This window comes from Anser brachyrhynchus (assembly GCF_964034855.1).
Source record: "Anser brachyrhynchus genome assembly, chromosome: 9".
Taxonomy (NCBI): domain Eukaryota; kingdom Metazoa; phylum Chordata; class Aves; order Anseriformes; family Anatidae; genus Anser; species Anser brachyrhynchus.
This window is the reverse complement of record NC_137703.1, coordinates 2,333,555-2,348,438: the sequence shown is the minus strand read 5'-3', so window position 1 is coordinate 2,348,438 and position 14,884 is coordinate 2,333,555. Positions and strand designations below refer to the sequence as shown.

Sequence of the window (14,884 nt, the reverse complement as noted above, 5' to 3'; positions counted from 1 at the left end):
AAGCAACAGGATTGCTTGAATCATGTTAGCGATGAACTCAGGCCTTCACCCTCGTCCTGAAGGAGCAGAATATGGAAGGTATCCGTGGTGCGGATGCTGGGCTGGACAGGGTGATTCAGTGCATGCGGATCCTTACCGAAATGCTCTGCCAGTCTCGTGCTGGGGGTGCCCAGGACCTCACCGTGTGCTTTGGCACCAAGGCAACTATCGGAAGAAAGCAATGCCTGTCTGTAGGAGAAACCCAACACTTCTGGCAGCACATGGAAGCAGAGCGCTTTGCATTTTACTCTTATTTATATTCCAGCTTAAAAATAAGTTCAGATAAACAACTTAGACACTTGCAAACCACAGAACAAGCTTTGTCTGCCAGTTGTGTGCTGGGGGAACGGACAGCAATGGCTGAAAAACGGGCAAAAGTATTCACAGAACAGAGACTTAACAGACGTGATTTTGAAATTATTTTTAACGTAGGCACACCAAGTTTTGTTTCACTTCTTTAAGGTAATCAAAGCAACAGGAATGTCCGCATTTGCTTTGTTTAACCTCTTCGCAGCTGCACTTAAACCAGAACTCCCTCCATGTCGTCACCACGGCTCTGCCACGGAGCATCTGGGTGCAGCTGGAGCCCGGCCGCGCTGCAGAGCTCCCGGCAGCTTCGGCTGCGGCCGGCGGCTCTTTCGGGGGAAGCGGCGGTGGGAGGCGGTGGCGGGGAGGTGACGGCTGGCACCGGGACGCTGGTGGCCGGGAGCCCTTTGCCGCTTGCCGCGTGGCTTGGTCCTGAAACCAGGAGCCCTTGGAGAGCTGTATGTGTGTGGTGGGAAGGTGTTTTTTTTTCCTTCCTTGCTGCTTTTTTGAGCCTTCCTGAGCAGAGCGGGCTGGAAGAGGAAGCCGCTGCTGGTAAGGAGGCTCGGTGAGCGCGGTCGGCGTGGGGCAGGTCCGTGACCCTCGTGGGTCCTGTGTGTCACCTCTGGGGTGGTGCCAGGGGGAGCTGCCTGGCTGGGGACAGTGGTAAATGGTGGCACAGTCCAGGTAAATGGTGTGGCAGGAGAAAATGATGGACAGGATGGGAGGTCCCGGGGGTCTCAGGGCACAAAACCAGTGACCACAAGGAGCAAAATCAACCCTAGGGAATAAGAAGCCCTCAGTTTGCAATGCGGAGGGGGCTGGTGGCACTTCCAGGCGATGTCTCTCCCTTTGTGAAGGCACCAAGAGCATGGAGGCTTTGTTTTTGCTTACACTTACGTCTAGCTGCTAGACCTGCTTTGCAAAGAGCCAGGTCACTCACTCTGCTGTGGGATGGGACGAGGGCAGGCTGCCAGGGTGATGCCAAGCTCAAACATAGCTATGTGTACCTGCAGGCAGCAGACAACCCGCCCTCACGGCTGCTAGCCCAAAATGAGAAGGGAGCTGGGAGTTTTCTCCGCGCGGTCCCTGTGACATTCGCACCTCCAGGAGCTGACACCTGGGAAAATTCCTACCCCCACACCTCCACGTCTGCAGGCGGTTTCACGGCCGGGCCGCCGGAGAAGTGCTGAGCAGGCTGACTGGAAACGCCTGCTGCCGCGGGCCGCCGGCCCGGCCGATCCGAGCGAAACTCTGCAATTCCCTTTTTCATAAAATGCTACGTATTTCACTTTTCTTTTGAAAGCATGTTTCTTCCCCAGAATTGCCGCCGTTAGGAAGCCAATGGTTAGGTGGGTACGGCAGTGACCGGCGCGGTGGCCGGCCTCTGCTGTCCGTGGCTCCAGCCAGTGACCGCAGGCCCTGGAGGCTGAGGGGAGCTCGGTGCTGTTGGCAGAGACACCAGGGTCCAGGTTTGCCACCAGATGCTGAGCTTTGGGACCGAGAAGAGGTGCTGACAGGCTGGTGGCGGCCTGAGCAGGCCCGTGGAAGACGAAGAGGCCATCGCGCCAAGCCGCAGGGCCTGCAGCCGGTGTTCCCTGCCGCCGTTGTGCTGCTCGGTGTTAGCCACAAGGAGCCGGCCCCGCATCCTGCACCGGCGTCAGGCGAAGGCCGCAGGGTCCCGCACGCATGGGTTTCGCTTTGTTTTACAATAAGAAGGAAGAGAAACTCCCCGGCGCTGGGCGTGGGCTCCTGCAGGGAAGCGAGCTCGGACCGTAAGCGTTCCCTGACGGCTTTTCCTTGGGGGTGCCCTCCGCAAGCCCTGCCGCGGGGCTGCTCCTCCTCGGGGGCCGCACGGCGATACTTCCACACCCATCGCTCCTCTCCCTTCGAACAAGAAAACAACAGCAGCAAAAGGCCTCACACACGTGTTCTGCTGTGGTTCTCCATGCTCCCCTCACTCCCTGCACATCACCTCAGTGCCCAGGGAGCTGATGTGCAGAAAGGGCCGGGCCTCCCCGGGCTGCGTGCACATCACGGTGATGCTTGTGGATGAAAAAAAAAAGGGAGAAAAAAGGGGAACCTAAATGGCAATATTTGCTTGACAGGAAGCAGCTGGCTTATAAAGCACATCTCTATTCCAAAGGACTGCTTTAATTTTGGAGGGAAGTTATCCCTGCAGCTGTCTCAAATTTAAAACAATATATATTTTATTTTATTGAGTGTAGCATTTCATGCTTTTCAAGCACAGATGAGTTTGGGACCAAGAGACGGAATTAAAACACAAAGAAAATGAAATGTTCTGTTGTGAGACCAGGAGGAGGACAGCAAGGAATTTTTGTCAGGGAGTGTAGTGATAGGACGGGGGTACTGGCTTTAAACTGAAAGAGGGAGGGATTAGATTGGGTGTAAGGAAGAAATTCTTCACTCCAAGGCTGGTGAGGAACTGGCACAGGTTGCCAGAGAAGCTGTGGCTGCCCCGTCCCTAGAAGTGTTTAAGGCCAGGTTGGATGGGGCGTTGAGCAACCTGGGCTGGTGGGAGGTGTCCCTGTCCTTGGCGGAGGGGTGGAATTAGGTGGGCTTTCAGGTCCCTTCCAACCCAAACCATTCTATGCTCATATGAAAAGTCAGCAGATTTTCTACTAGCATAAAATATATATATATATATATATATATATACAAACATAAAGGAAATATATATTTCAATAGCTAAAAACAAGTTCTGGAATTGCCTCCGGTCGTTTCCCACTCTGTGCTGTCACTGCCCCTGCAGCAACGGGGCCCACCGGGGCCACACAAGTCCCGCAGCGGTGAAGGGCTCGTAGGGTGCCGTGTCCTAAGGCAACGGAGGGCGGCTGTGCAGTGTGTGCTTGCTTTTATCCACATGGAATTAAAACACTTGCGGTAAATAAATGACGGCCTGTCACCAAACCCCCTTTTTCCTTCAACAGCCACCGCCAGGGATGTTTTCTTCTGCTCATTCAAGACAAGGTGGGACGGGGCGATGGTGCAAAGGGCAGGTGCTGGCCACATCCGAGCTGAGGGTTGCATTTATCTGCACAGAATGTGGCCCAAGCATCTCCTGTACATAACTTGCTGGGTGTTGCTTGTGACATCTGGGGGCTCCTGCCTGAAAATTGAGATTTCCCGACGATGCCCCTGTGGGCAGGGGGGGCAATGGGGTTGTTCTGGGCACTCATGGGTGGGATGCTGGGTGCTCGTAGCCCGGGTGGGCACCGTTGCTGCTGTCAGAAGAGAAACCACCTCCTACCACCCATGCTGATGTCACCCCCTCGAAAGAAACCGTCTGACCAAGGGCTCTTTCAATCGCTTTTGGGGAATTTGGCTCCATGGTCAGAGTACTGATAATGGGAGTCCTAAGTGGAACCGTGTAAATGCCCCATTCATAGAAAGAAAGCATCAAAAAAAGCTACGTCGTTAAAAAAAAAAAAAAAGAAAACAAAATAGTCCCCACATCTCTGGAGCGCACAAGCACCCCAAATTCCCCCAGTGCAGGAAGCAGCAGCTCCCCGTGGGCGTACGGGCATCACGGCAGCCAAGGCTCCGGCAATGGACAGCCCGGTAGAGCCTCAGCATCAATGAGCTGCTACGGACAGAAAGAAACTTTCCCGACTGAGAAACAGCCCAAGGGAGGGAGTGCAGGGGAACTGAAAACACGCGGGAGACTGAAAAATTGGGAAAGGAATGGATGACGGAGTACATGTTCTGGGGAAGTCTATTTTTAGGTTTATGTTAATTAATAGGTACCCTAACATGCAAATTTAGGCAAAGACTTCAGTCCCCCCCCCGGCTTCCCAAAGGCATAGGCAAATCATCCAAACTTTTTCATTACTTCAGTGTTGAATAAACAGCAGACCGGAGTCACTGAATCGGGCTGCACCACACGGTTCGTGCAGTTTGGCTCCAGCAGCATTTGCTCGGCCACGCTCCGGCTCGGTGCCGCTGCTGCAGGGGTGGCCCCGGCCACGCACAGGAGCCGGAGGCAAATGCTGGGGCTGGGGCAGCAGCTCAGAAACCACACAACACATTTTTCTTTCAAAAACGTAATTTAATCCATTAATTCCACAGCATTGCCATCATACACACCAGCACGATACCGTAGTACACTGGACAGAGATCCAAGAAGATGCAGTTACCCAGCAATACTCTTTTTTTCTTTTTTTTTAAATCTTTTTCTTTGTTAAAAACCAAACCCTTAAAGATGGAAAAACCGCTGACCGTCCTCGACAGCAGGTTAGCGGAACGCGCGCGGTTCGCTTCTCGCCAGCAAGTTAAAGGCACTTATCGGGTGAGCACAACCCCGGGCTGACCAGGCTTCCTGACCCAAGTGCCCGAAAATCTGAAGCACGAGCCGGGGGGGGCCGGGGGCGACGGCGGGGAGGGCGTGGGGGCGGTGGGGACCCTGCACCGTCCCCGCTCGCTGCACCCCACTGGCACGCCTCCGGGCTTTTCGGTTTTAAAGCTGAGCCCAAGCTTTTCTGCGCCCCGCGGAGGGTGGGGATTTTGGCCTCAGAGGTGAAAACACGGACGTTTTACAGAGCAGAAATACAAAACCAGCAGTCAGCTATCGCCACATGCAGGTAACAGCAGCAAGACAACCAGGAGATGCAGGGAAGCAAACACCCCCCAAACACAGGCATCTTTTTTTTCTGCATAGATTCCAAAAATGCAAGTGAAATGAGCGGAGTTTACGCTGCCAGCCTGCAGGCGAGCATCTTGCTGTCAGAGCGGGCTCGGAAAGCACCTCGGCGAGGCAAGGCAGCCCCAAAGGGCCCCGGACCCCAGCCCTGCAGGTCTGGCGCTCACACAACCCGGCCTGTGCCGCTTCTGAGAAAGAAGGGGAAAAAAAAAAAAGCGATAAATCATTTCTGTAAAACACATTTATGGCAGGGGATGGAATTCTAATGCAGCTCATGCGTTGCTGCAAACACCCCGAACAAGCCATCAGCCCAACACTTGGTTAAGAGGAATTTGTCACTGAGGAAAAAAAATCGAAGTGCAGGCAGCGGAGCTTTCTGCTCCCGGCTACGGCCAGCCCTGGGGTGGGAGCTGGGGCCCTGCTCCGGCGCTGGGACAGAGAAATTAAGGCCGGAGACAGAGCTCCCAGCTCGCCCAGTGCCCGTCCTCCTAAAAACACGGGGGGCAGCAGAGGGGGGCACAACGGACACCACGGTGGTGGGGACGGATAGCAGACGTGAGGCCAGCCCAAAGGCAGAGGTGAGCAATAACCATATATAATACATTTAATATGCTGCTTAGATTTTTAACATAGATTTTTTTCTTTTATTATTATTATTTCTGACACTGGTGAGTCATTTAAATATTTAGCCCAGACAATAAAATATAAAAACATCTACTGTATGTGCCTGCTGATTCTAACAATAGTCACAATATTAGGGCCCGGTGAATGTTATTATAGAAGAATATCTTAAGTCCATGTCATACATACATTATGAACTTACAAATAAATAACTCTACAAAAATCCTGTCTTCTCTCCATAGTTTTATGTGATCGGCAAAAAAGGCTCTTTCTGGTGATGGCAAATTAGGAATTGCACATTTAGTTAGACGAGTACATTACTGGTGCATCACCAAGTCAACCACTAGTCAACAAAAAGACATATCATATGAAACAATTTTTTAAATTTTTATTTTACATCTTTATACATAAAACTTCCAAGGTAACTCTTTGAATCCAACCGAATGTTAATAGCACATCTAAAAATGAATGTCAGGTAGTCAACATTCACAAAATGTTGAAAACTGATTAAAATGTACATATTACTGAAAGCTACAACTTCACTACGAGGCAGGCATGTATTTTTTGACTTGTATAGCACCGTCAAGTACAGTCTCTTTATTTAAAACTACAGTGAAGGATAAAAAAGTAGTCAATGGTAAAATATTGTTCAACTTAAAATCTCTAAGCAAACAAAAATAAAGTTAAACTACCCTCTCTTCTCATCCATGATTTATAATGTTATAAGTACTGTACATTTTCTGTAATAATATTATTAAAATGCCTGATATTTAGTGGCACGAGTAAAAAAATTAAAATAAATTAAGAAGCAGAGGCCAATCACCGGACATAAAGCTTCGGACACGACCAATGACTAACACTGATTTTCTGGTGCGCCACCGTGGACATCAGCATTTGTACAGACACAGAAGCGAAGGACAGGCGAGCTCCATCTCTGCTCTGACGGCGTCCCGGTTTACTTTGCCGGCATCTTCTCTGCCATGTGCTTCTGCTGGCTCTCGGCATGTCTGGGAGGAGGGAAAGAAGCTGCCCTGTTACTGGTGCTCAGTGGGAGGGAGGCAAACCCACACCGACGGAGGCACGGCCACAGCCGCGCTCTGGCAGCGCTTCCCGAGGAAATGCAGCCCCGAGCGAGGCCACGGGCGGGCTGGCCCGGCTGCTCCAGGTCAGGAAGGGAACGCTTCCCCCGCCAGGAAACACCTTCCCCGCGGGGTCTGCTTCAGCCTCGGGCACTTCCTCCCCTTCCGCAGGGAACTGAGGCGTCCCCGGCCGCAAACAATGCCAGGATGCGGCACCGCCACCACGGCGCTGACCAGGCTGCCAAATTCCTCTGCTTACTGAACCCCCGCTCACTGCACTTTGGAAGCAAAGTGTTTTTCCAAAGCACAGGAGACACCTATGCAGGATCAAGCCTGCTGTTCTGGCGCTCGTCTCCCTGCAGCTCCTGCTTGTGTGGGATTTTGTTCCACAAACCCTGAGTGCTTTGTCACCGCCAGCCCAAAACCTCTAGGACTGAAACTCTGCTAAAAGAAGCTCCGTCTGTGTTGCCACCAGGGAGCCAGGTCCCGAGTGAAGGGAAACACATGCAGGCCCCCCTCACCTGGTCAGGTCCTCGATGTCCACCAGCATCGCGTCCTGCTCCGTGTGCAGCTCATCCCGGATGAGCAGCAGCTGCACCAGCTCCTCGTTCAAGCCTGGGGCCGGAGAGAAAGGCGGGGAGTTGGTGCTCTACCCGGGGGCAAGCTTGTAATATTGTAATTGAATAAATTTCTTGGTGCTTCTGGGGCTCGAGCCCCAGTGCTACAGCTTCTGTGTATTCATGGGGAAGAGTTCTGAGCAATAAAAACTGCAGCAAGCATCCAGCCTGGGGATATTTAGGCACCACTTGCACCCCGGGCAGCATCCCTGCCTGTGGTGTGAACACGGGAAGAGGAGCGGCCGCTGCTGCCCGCCTGCAGGCAGAAACCAGGGGCAGTCACCGAGCAGCTCAACATCCCTAGCAGAGGGCTGCGGGGCTGCCAGGAGGGATGCTAATTAACGAACGGGAGCAATTACAGAGCAGCAAGGGAGCCCAATAAACATTTTTTTCATTTTTTTTGACCTACAGCCACCAGAGAAGTTTCCTCCAAGATTAATTAGTTGTTGGCACTGGAAGGTGGAGATGCCTGGGGGAAAAGCCCTGCATCCTTTGGAGAGAGCAAAGACAGACAAGGAGGCAAACGCAAGGCCCCATGAAACATGTTAACTCGCTGCAAGCTGCCTGAGCAGCACGTTCACCAGAGTCTACGTGCCCAGGCTGCCTACTAGACTGGAGTTTCCCCCCTTGTGGATGTTCCTGATGCCACAGCACAGCATCATAGGAAAACGCAGCCATAAAGCTGCATAAAGCCATAGAACTGGCAGCATCTTCCACATGTCCCGAGACTATTTTTACCTGACAGGGTTTTGAGTTACAAACGATGCGTCAGGTGCTGGAGCAGTGCTGCCACCACCATCCCTACGTTACAGAGCACTCGAGTGCTTTGTGGAAAAAAAACAGAAGGGAAAAAGGAGCCAAATCTGGCAAAAAATCCACCTCCAGCTTCCGCAGTGCAGCTCGTATTTGTGCTACTGTAGATTTACCAACATTTTTATGTACACCCAGAAGTAGACGGGACATGCCAAAGAAGAATTAAACAAGTACCACTTACTTTCTATCTGCGAGTGGAGATCATTGACTATCACTTGTAGCTGCCCGATAGTCATGTCTCTCAAATCAGTGGGTTTTAAGCTTCTCTTCATCAGGCATTCGCTTATATGAGGCATATGTGGCAGCTGGAAATAAAGTTTCAACTCTTTAATTATTTCCCTGAATTATTTGTAATTGTTTTTATTTGTAATTATTTACGATAAAGCCAGAGGAGCAATGGGCAGCGGTCCCAGCCCTGCACTTACAAGATCGGCTACCGGAGATTTCTTCCTGTTCTGCTTTTCCACCTCCACCTGCATTTTGGCCATGGGCTTTGCCATAGCCAAGGCCATTTTGGCTTCGGCTTGGAGTTTCTTTTGTCTGGTGAGAAAATCCATGTCATCGAGGGACTCGGACTCCTCCTCGGTCGTGTCTCTGTCGGAGTAGGAAGAGCTCTGCTTGCTCTAGGGAAGCAGACACGCAGCCGTTACAGCCCGGCACCGCCACCGCCGCCGCCAGCGGGGACAGAGCAAAGCATTTGGCTTGCACCTTATCGCCTTTAGGTACACTCACAAATGGTATGATTTCTACAGACAAGGTGAAACATACATTTTTTTTTAAATTATTATTTTTTTAAATTAACTCTGCAAGATTATTTTTAAAAACCAAACAGTGATTTTGCCTCCTTTGAGTACCAGCGGCAGCTTGAGCACATGAAATTCAAAGGAGAGCCAAGCAGATCAATACGTGTTTAGAGGACGGGCTGGTTAAGCTGGAGGAAAGCCTAGCACATGTCTGGGGCCTCTGTGTTATATTCGCAGAGGAAAAGAAGAGAGGAAAGCTGGTGGGAGCTGATATGGCTTCGAATCCATTACTGCCCAGGCAATTATCAGACCCACGGAGAAAGGAGGGCAGAGAAGGGACACTGCCCACGGAGGCGGCTGGTGTCTGCAGCAGGTCTCTGCTACGCAGGGGCAATGTGCTATCTGCCTCTCAGCACCTCGCATTTCTTTTATTGACGACTGAAGATGCTGCTCTGGGGTTTAGCGCTGCAGTTTTAATAGGCTCAGCTCTCCACGGGTTCCCCTTAGGGACGGCGTTAAGGTTTTTGTGCCCTACACCCCTGCGAGAGGCGCTCCCAGACCTACCATGGGCGACAAAGGCGTGTCCAGGCTGGTCTCTGTCTTGCTGTCATCGGCGTCGCTGTCCTTGTCGCTGCCGCTGTCGTTCACGAAGCAGATCTGCAGGTTCATCCCGCTTTGGAGCCTGCAGGGGAAGGAGAGGTGACAACTCGGGGATGGGGACGGGGACAGGAACGGGGCTGGACACTGTGCTGGGATCCTGCGCTTCTCCCCACCGTGTCGACAAGGCCTGCAGGCGAGGTGCTGCAGCACCGGCAGCTGCAGGCCCTGCTTGCCTGATTTTGCATTGACCTAAGAAAAATATAACCACTTGCACATTTTTTCCCTACAAAGACAGTCCCAGAGCTATTATTTGATGTGGAAACACACCCTTTTACCTCAACTCTCACGCGCTGAGAGGAACAACCTCGGTGCCAGGCTGCGGCCCGATGCAGCTGCCTCTCCCCCGTGGCCATGCCCCGCGGAGGACCAGCAGCACAGCGATGCCCTGCTCGGCCCCGAGCAGCCCCAAAGCCCCACCAGCAGCAGACCAGGGCCAAATGCTGGTGCCGATGGGGACAGGTCCCAGGCAGGCTGCCTCCTCTGAGCCAGGCCAGCGTTTCTAAGGGGCATCCCCCAAGGGACTGAGAACGCCCGGCTCCACAACGATACAAAGCCTCTACCACCATCTATTGATGAACTTCAGAACTGCCGAGATACCGCAGAGCTTCGTCATCGCGGGCGGCCTTTAATACAAGATAACGTGGGATGACCAAAATGATTTATTTAGGAGGGTAATAAGCCTGTTTGTGGCCAAGAGGCACTGCTGCACCGCACGGCTGCTTCTACGGCTGAAACCTTCCCGGCTTGCGCTCAAATAACCACAGTTAGCGATCAGCTCCTAAGTGAGAGGGAGAAGGGAAGCAGCACAGCCCTAACCCTGCTGCTGAGCAAGACAAGGGCAGGAGGGAGGTGGGGAGACACCCCTGTCACCCAGTGCAGCCGCCCGAATCCCAGACGATTTCACTCCCGCTACCCTTCGCGTTACGAGCTGTGATATTGCAATTATTTCCAGCTCATCGATGACCACATTCAGCAGCCTCAGGCCAAGCATCGACCCCTCCGGAGCCAGCACCGGCCCTGCTGAGTGCAGGCGGTCTGCTCCCAGTTCAGCCATTCCCACAGGTCGCCATCCCAGTCAGGCCCGTGCCGCCGACTGGCCGGGGCAGGTTTGGAGCAGCAGCCGTGGTGCACCGAGAACCGGGTGAAACCACTTCATCTGGTGCCTCTGGTCAGATAATCATCTCGTAGCGACTCCTTTTACAAAACCGTATTTGCGAAGCCCCACACTGGCGTTCATGGGGCACAGCAGCCGACGACTGCGATTATCAGCCTTCCCGCTGCGTGTCCCGGGCACCTGACAGCAGGGCCGGGCCCATTTGCCTCCTACAGATCCCGCTCAGTCTTTGCTCTTATTCCAAATTCATATTAAAAAATATCCCCAGGAGGCAGAGGTTTCTGGGGTCAGCACCACCAGGCCCCACCACCACGTGCCTAAGATGGGGCAGGCCCACGCACAAGCTCTGCAACAAGGGGGATTATATGGGTACTTACAGGCAGCAAACTCCAATTTTATATTTGATGTAGTGGTATTTTTTATTCATCATCACTATACGATAGCATTAATAATTACGCACAAGCTTTTAAGCCAGGCTAAATACATGTGGGTACCCAGGACGGGGAGCAGGATGCTGCCTTCGGCTTGGCTTAAAACTGCTTCACGCAGAAAGGGGAGAGCAAGTGCAAAACGGGGCCTGCAGGATGCCTACGTGTCAAGAGCGTGACCTAAATGCCCAAACCACACGTCTCCTAGCAGAGAGGCAGACGAGGCACCTCTGGGAGCACGGGAGCGGTAGAAACAGGATGCTGGCCGTGTTGTAAAAAGCCTGGATTAAAGCGGTGAGCAGCTGGGAGGCAGCGACCGGCCTGGAAGAGGGTGCTGCAGCGCGTGGCTGCGCCCTGTGCTTGCCTCGTGGTACTGGGACAAGGACTGGGAGCACCACGTGGAGGTACAGGGACTGCCACCCCCCTCACATCCAGCCTGTGTCCATGTGGCTGGCACCCGAAACGTGGCCCACGGGAAGCCGAGCGGTGCCAGCCCCTTCTCCGGGAGCAGGTCAGCCTCTGCTGGTTCTGAAAGCCTGTAGGTGTCCTGACACGTGCAGCGTGTACCAGCGCTTCGCCTGGACTATAAATACTAACAAAATGCCAAAGCACTCAGGTACACCCGGTATTTTCTCAGGGCACAGCTGCCAAACCCTGCTGCGCAGTGTTAATTAGACCTGCACCATAATTACGAGGTAGTGGTTACTGGTTTAGCTGTAACTACGCAGCGCACCACAGCTTTCCCTTTCAGATGCCTTGCGGCTCAGTCGAATTTTGCGATTGCATACCTCTCTGCTGTACTAGCAGCATTCCTCCTGCTTTTATGCCTCTCCCGGCTTTTTTCCTGGCCATGCCGAGGCATGGGACCCAAGCGTGGGAAGCTTTCCAAGAGCTGTGGGGCCCCCCTCCGGCAGCCGAACACGTCCAGGCCCTCCCCGGCACACCTGGGGCCTGTCCCCATCACGCCACGTCTCACAAGCCCCCAAGGCCGCTGCCCGGGCCAGGACCACGCTGCCGCTCTGCTCCCCGCACGCTCGTTTCCCCAAATTTCTTGGCTGGAAAGCCGGAGACCTTGCCGTATCCCAGGGGCAACACTGACGACACACGCTGCAGGTATTTCAGGAGGCAGCTGAAGGTAAATTCAGCAAAGGAGAAGAAGCTCCACCAATACGCTACCACCAGGGTAATTATCGGAGAGAGATCCACTTCTAGCAGGCTGCCACCTCCCGAACCACCCAAGGGAGATGTGTTTTCACAACCGAGTGGTTTTTTTTTTTATGAGCTTTCACCAAGCTAACCCAGGAATAACTACCAAGCCCCTCCTGCTTCGGGCATGCACGTCTTCCACTACGACATTCAAATTCTGAGGATTTCGCAGCTCAACTCAGAGACTCCCGTGGCAAACCCCGCTACCCGGCCCTTCTCCCGGCCCCAGCCCCGGCTCCCCCCACCATCACCCGCGCCCCACGTACCGGGAGGAGAGGCTGGGCTTGCCGCTCTTGCTGCAGCTGGTGTACAGTCCCGGGCCATCGTCGAAGAAGCTGCCGAGCGCCAACTTCTGCCTGATGGACTCGCGCTCATTCTTCTGCGCCTGCGAGGGAAGGAGCGCGGGGCGGCGTGAGGCGGGCGGCGGGGTCACCGTGCCCAGCGGGACGCGGCCAGGCCCGTGCACAAGGGGGCTCAGCACCCGGGGAGCCTTCCTGATGCACGTCTGCGCTTATATCTGCTGAGACCTGGGGGTACACACAGCCACCGAGGCCGTGCTGGCACCAGCAGTGCCTCCACTTCCCCCAGCGGCACTTTCCGAAATTGCACGGCCCCCTGGGCAACCGACGTGCAGGGGGGTTTTTAACCTTTGCCATCAAATTATCCATGGCTTTAAAAATGCATTCACACGTATGCGTACCTGGGATAAAGTCAGGCTACACAACGATTTACAAGGAATCACCCATCGATGGCTACGGAGAGGGCGGTGTGAGTAATCGGCGTGCGATAGATGAGAATCACGGATCCACGCCCAAATTAACAGCACTACCGCACCGGGGGCTGCCGGCAACGGATTATGCGCCGATGCTGGCAACGACTTCTTAAAAGAAGGCGAATAATTGGCAGAAGGAACTTTTGGGAGCCCTGAAACGTTTCATTTCAAAGTAACACAGAACAACTCCTCAGGGATACCCAACGGCAGAAGACGTGCCAGGCAGGCACGGACCGCACTCCACGCTGCTAGCATAGACGTGCCTCCCGTATTTTACCCGACTAAAACAAAGTATCTTTATCTGACAGAAGGAAGTGACACGGAATGAAATGCGAATTATTAGCTAAAAATAGCTAATCATTTAATGTGACTCCAGTACCGGCCGCCTATCTTACAGCAGCACACTGCCCGTTACACTGCCAAGCCCTTACCAACACACACGCTTCATCTGTAACCTAACTCCTCTTTCACCTCTACAAATAACTTAAAATATTAGAAGTAACCCCCATGGCATCAAGGGGTACTGAATTTCCCAAGTTCAGCTCCTGTTCTTGGAAGTTACGCCTAGATATATATATATTTTTTTGTTGTTTTTTAAGCTTTCAGCAGCCAACAATCCCGAACTGAGTCGCCTTTCGAGGAAACACAGCCAGCCCTGCTGGCGGTAGCAGCACAGAGACAAAAGTACCGATCGACCAGAGACAACGCTTGAAGAACATAAAGCAAACACCCTCAAATGATTTTTTTTTGTTTTGTTCCCCATGCAAACCACCGTGTAGTGAAGATGCTCCCGGCCCGGCAGCCTGCCAGCCCTCGGGGAACTCGGGAGAGGAGCCGCTGTTTCGAGGAGCAACCAAGGAGAGACGAAGCAACACGACGTACCGCAGGGGGAACGGGTTTTTCAGCGGAGCAAGGGCAGGGCGGGGGCTGCCCACGCGTGTCCCTCGTGCTGCCCATCGCGGCCCCCCGGCCACACGCGAGCAGGGCTGGGAGCAGCACCGGTAAACGTACACCCTGCAGCCTCCCTGCTTCAAAAAGAGCTTACTAACGCCCCGGCTCCGAGCTCAGCTGCTTCCGAGTGCCAGATGCATCCCCGGGTACGTCCCCAAGGCACGTTAATATTTCATGAAAGCACGGATACTCCTCCTCCCCCCTTCTGCCACGGAGGCGATCCTCGCCCTTACCCTCCCATCTGCCTCTTTTCCATGCCCATTCTCGTCTCGCCCAGACACCGGGAGCCAGAGCCGCCTCCACGGGCTGCTGGTGGACAGAGGACCCCATCCCATCCCATCCCATCCCATCCCATCCCATCCCATCCCATCCCATCCCATCCCATCCCATCCCATCCCACCCCATCCCATCCCACCCCACCCTCCACCCCTCAGCACGCGCAGAAAATCGCTGTTTTGCATTAAAACACGCGGATCTACGGAGCGCTCTCACGCATTTTTCCCCCTTCAGCCGGTGCTCTCTCTCCAGAGCTTTTATAATTTTGCTCCGTGTCCCGAGGAGGCTGCAGCTGCTCCCCGTTTGACATCTGTACAGTTAATCAATGTGCAATTTGTTTTCTCTTCCAGGCCATTACTGAGGATACTAAATAACAGTATTCCCAGTACCGAACTCAGCGTCTCCCATTTTATAAAACAGACACAGGATAATGACCATAAAGAAATCGAGAGCCCTATTTGTTATTATAAAGTAGGGAACAGTTACTAAGAAATATAATATGCCTGAGGGAACTGAACTTTATGCTTTAGACAAATTACCCACCAGCTGCATTATACATCCTGAGCGGAGCGCCGAAAACTGGAAATCGAGAAGGAAAATTG

General features: G+C 53.3%; 1 protein-coding gene across 1 annotated transcript in view; it reads right to left on the bottom strand.

The window, feature by feature from the left end:
* Positions 1-4,390: 4,390 nt before the first annotated feature.
* Positions 4,391-14,884, bottom strand: part of LOC308199578 (IQCJ-SCHIP1 readthrough transcript protein-like) — a 97,733-nt gene continuing 87,239 nt past the window's right edge. The window contains 6 exon segments of the mRNA XM_080603932.1: positions 4,391-6,630; positions 7,224-7,317; positions 8,314-8,437; positions 8,558-8,755; positions 9,440-9,557; positions 12,550-12,668. Coding sequence (XP_080460058.1) covers positions 6,579-6,630; positions 7,224-7,317; positions 8,314-8,437; positions 8,558-8,755; positions 9,440-9,557; positions 12,550-12,668 — 705 coding nt within the window. The 3' untranslated portion in view covers positions 4,391-6,578.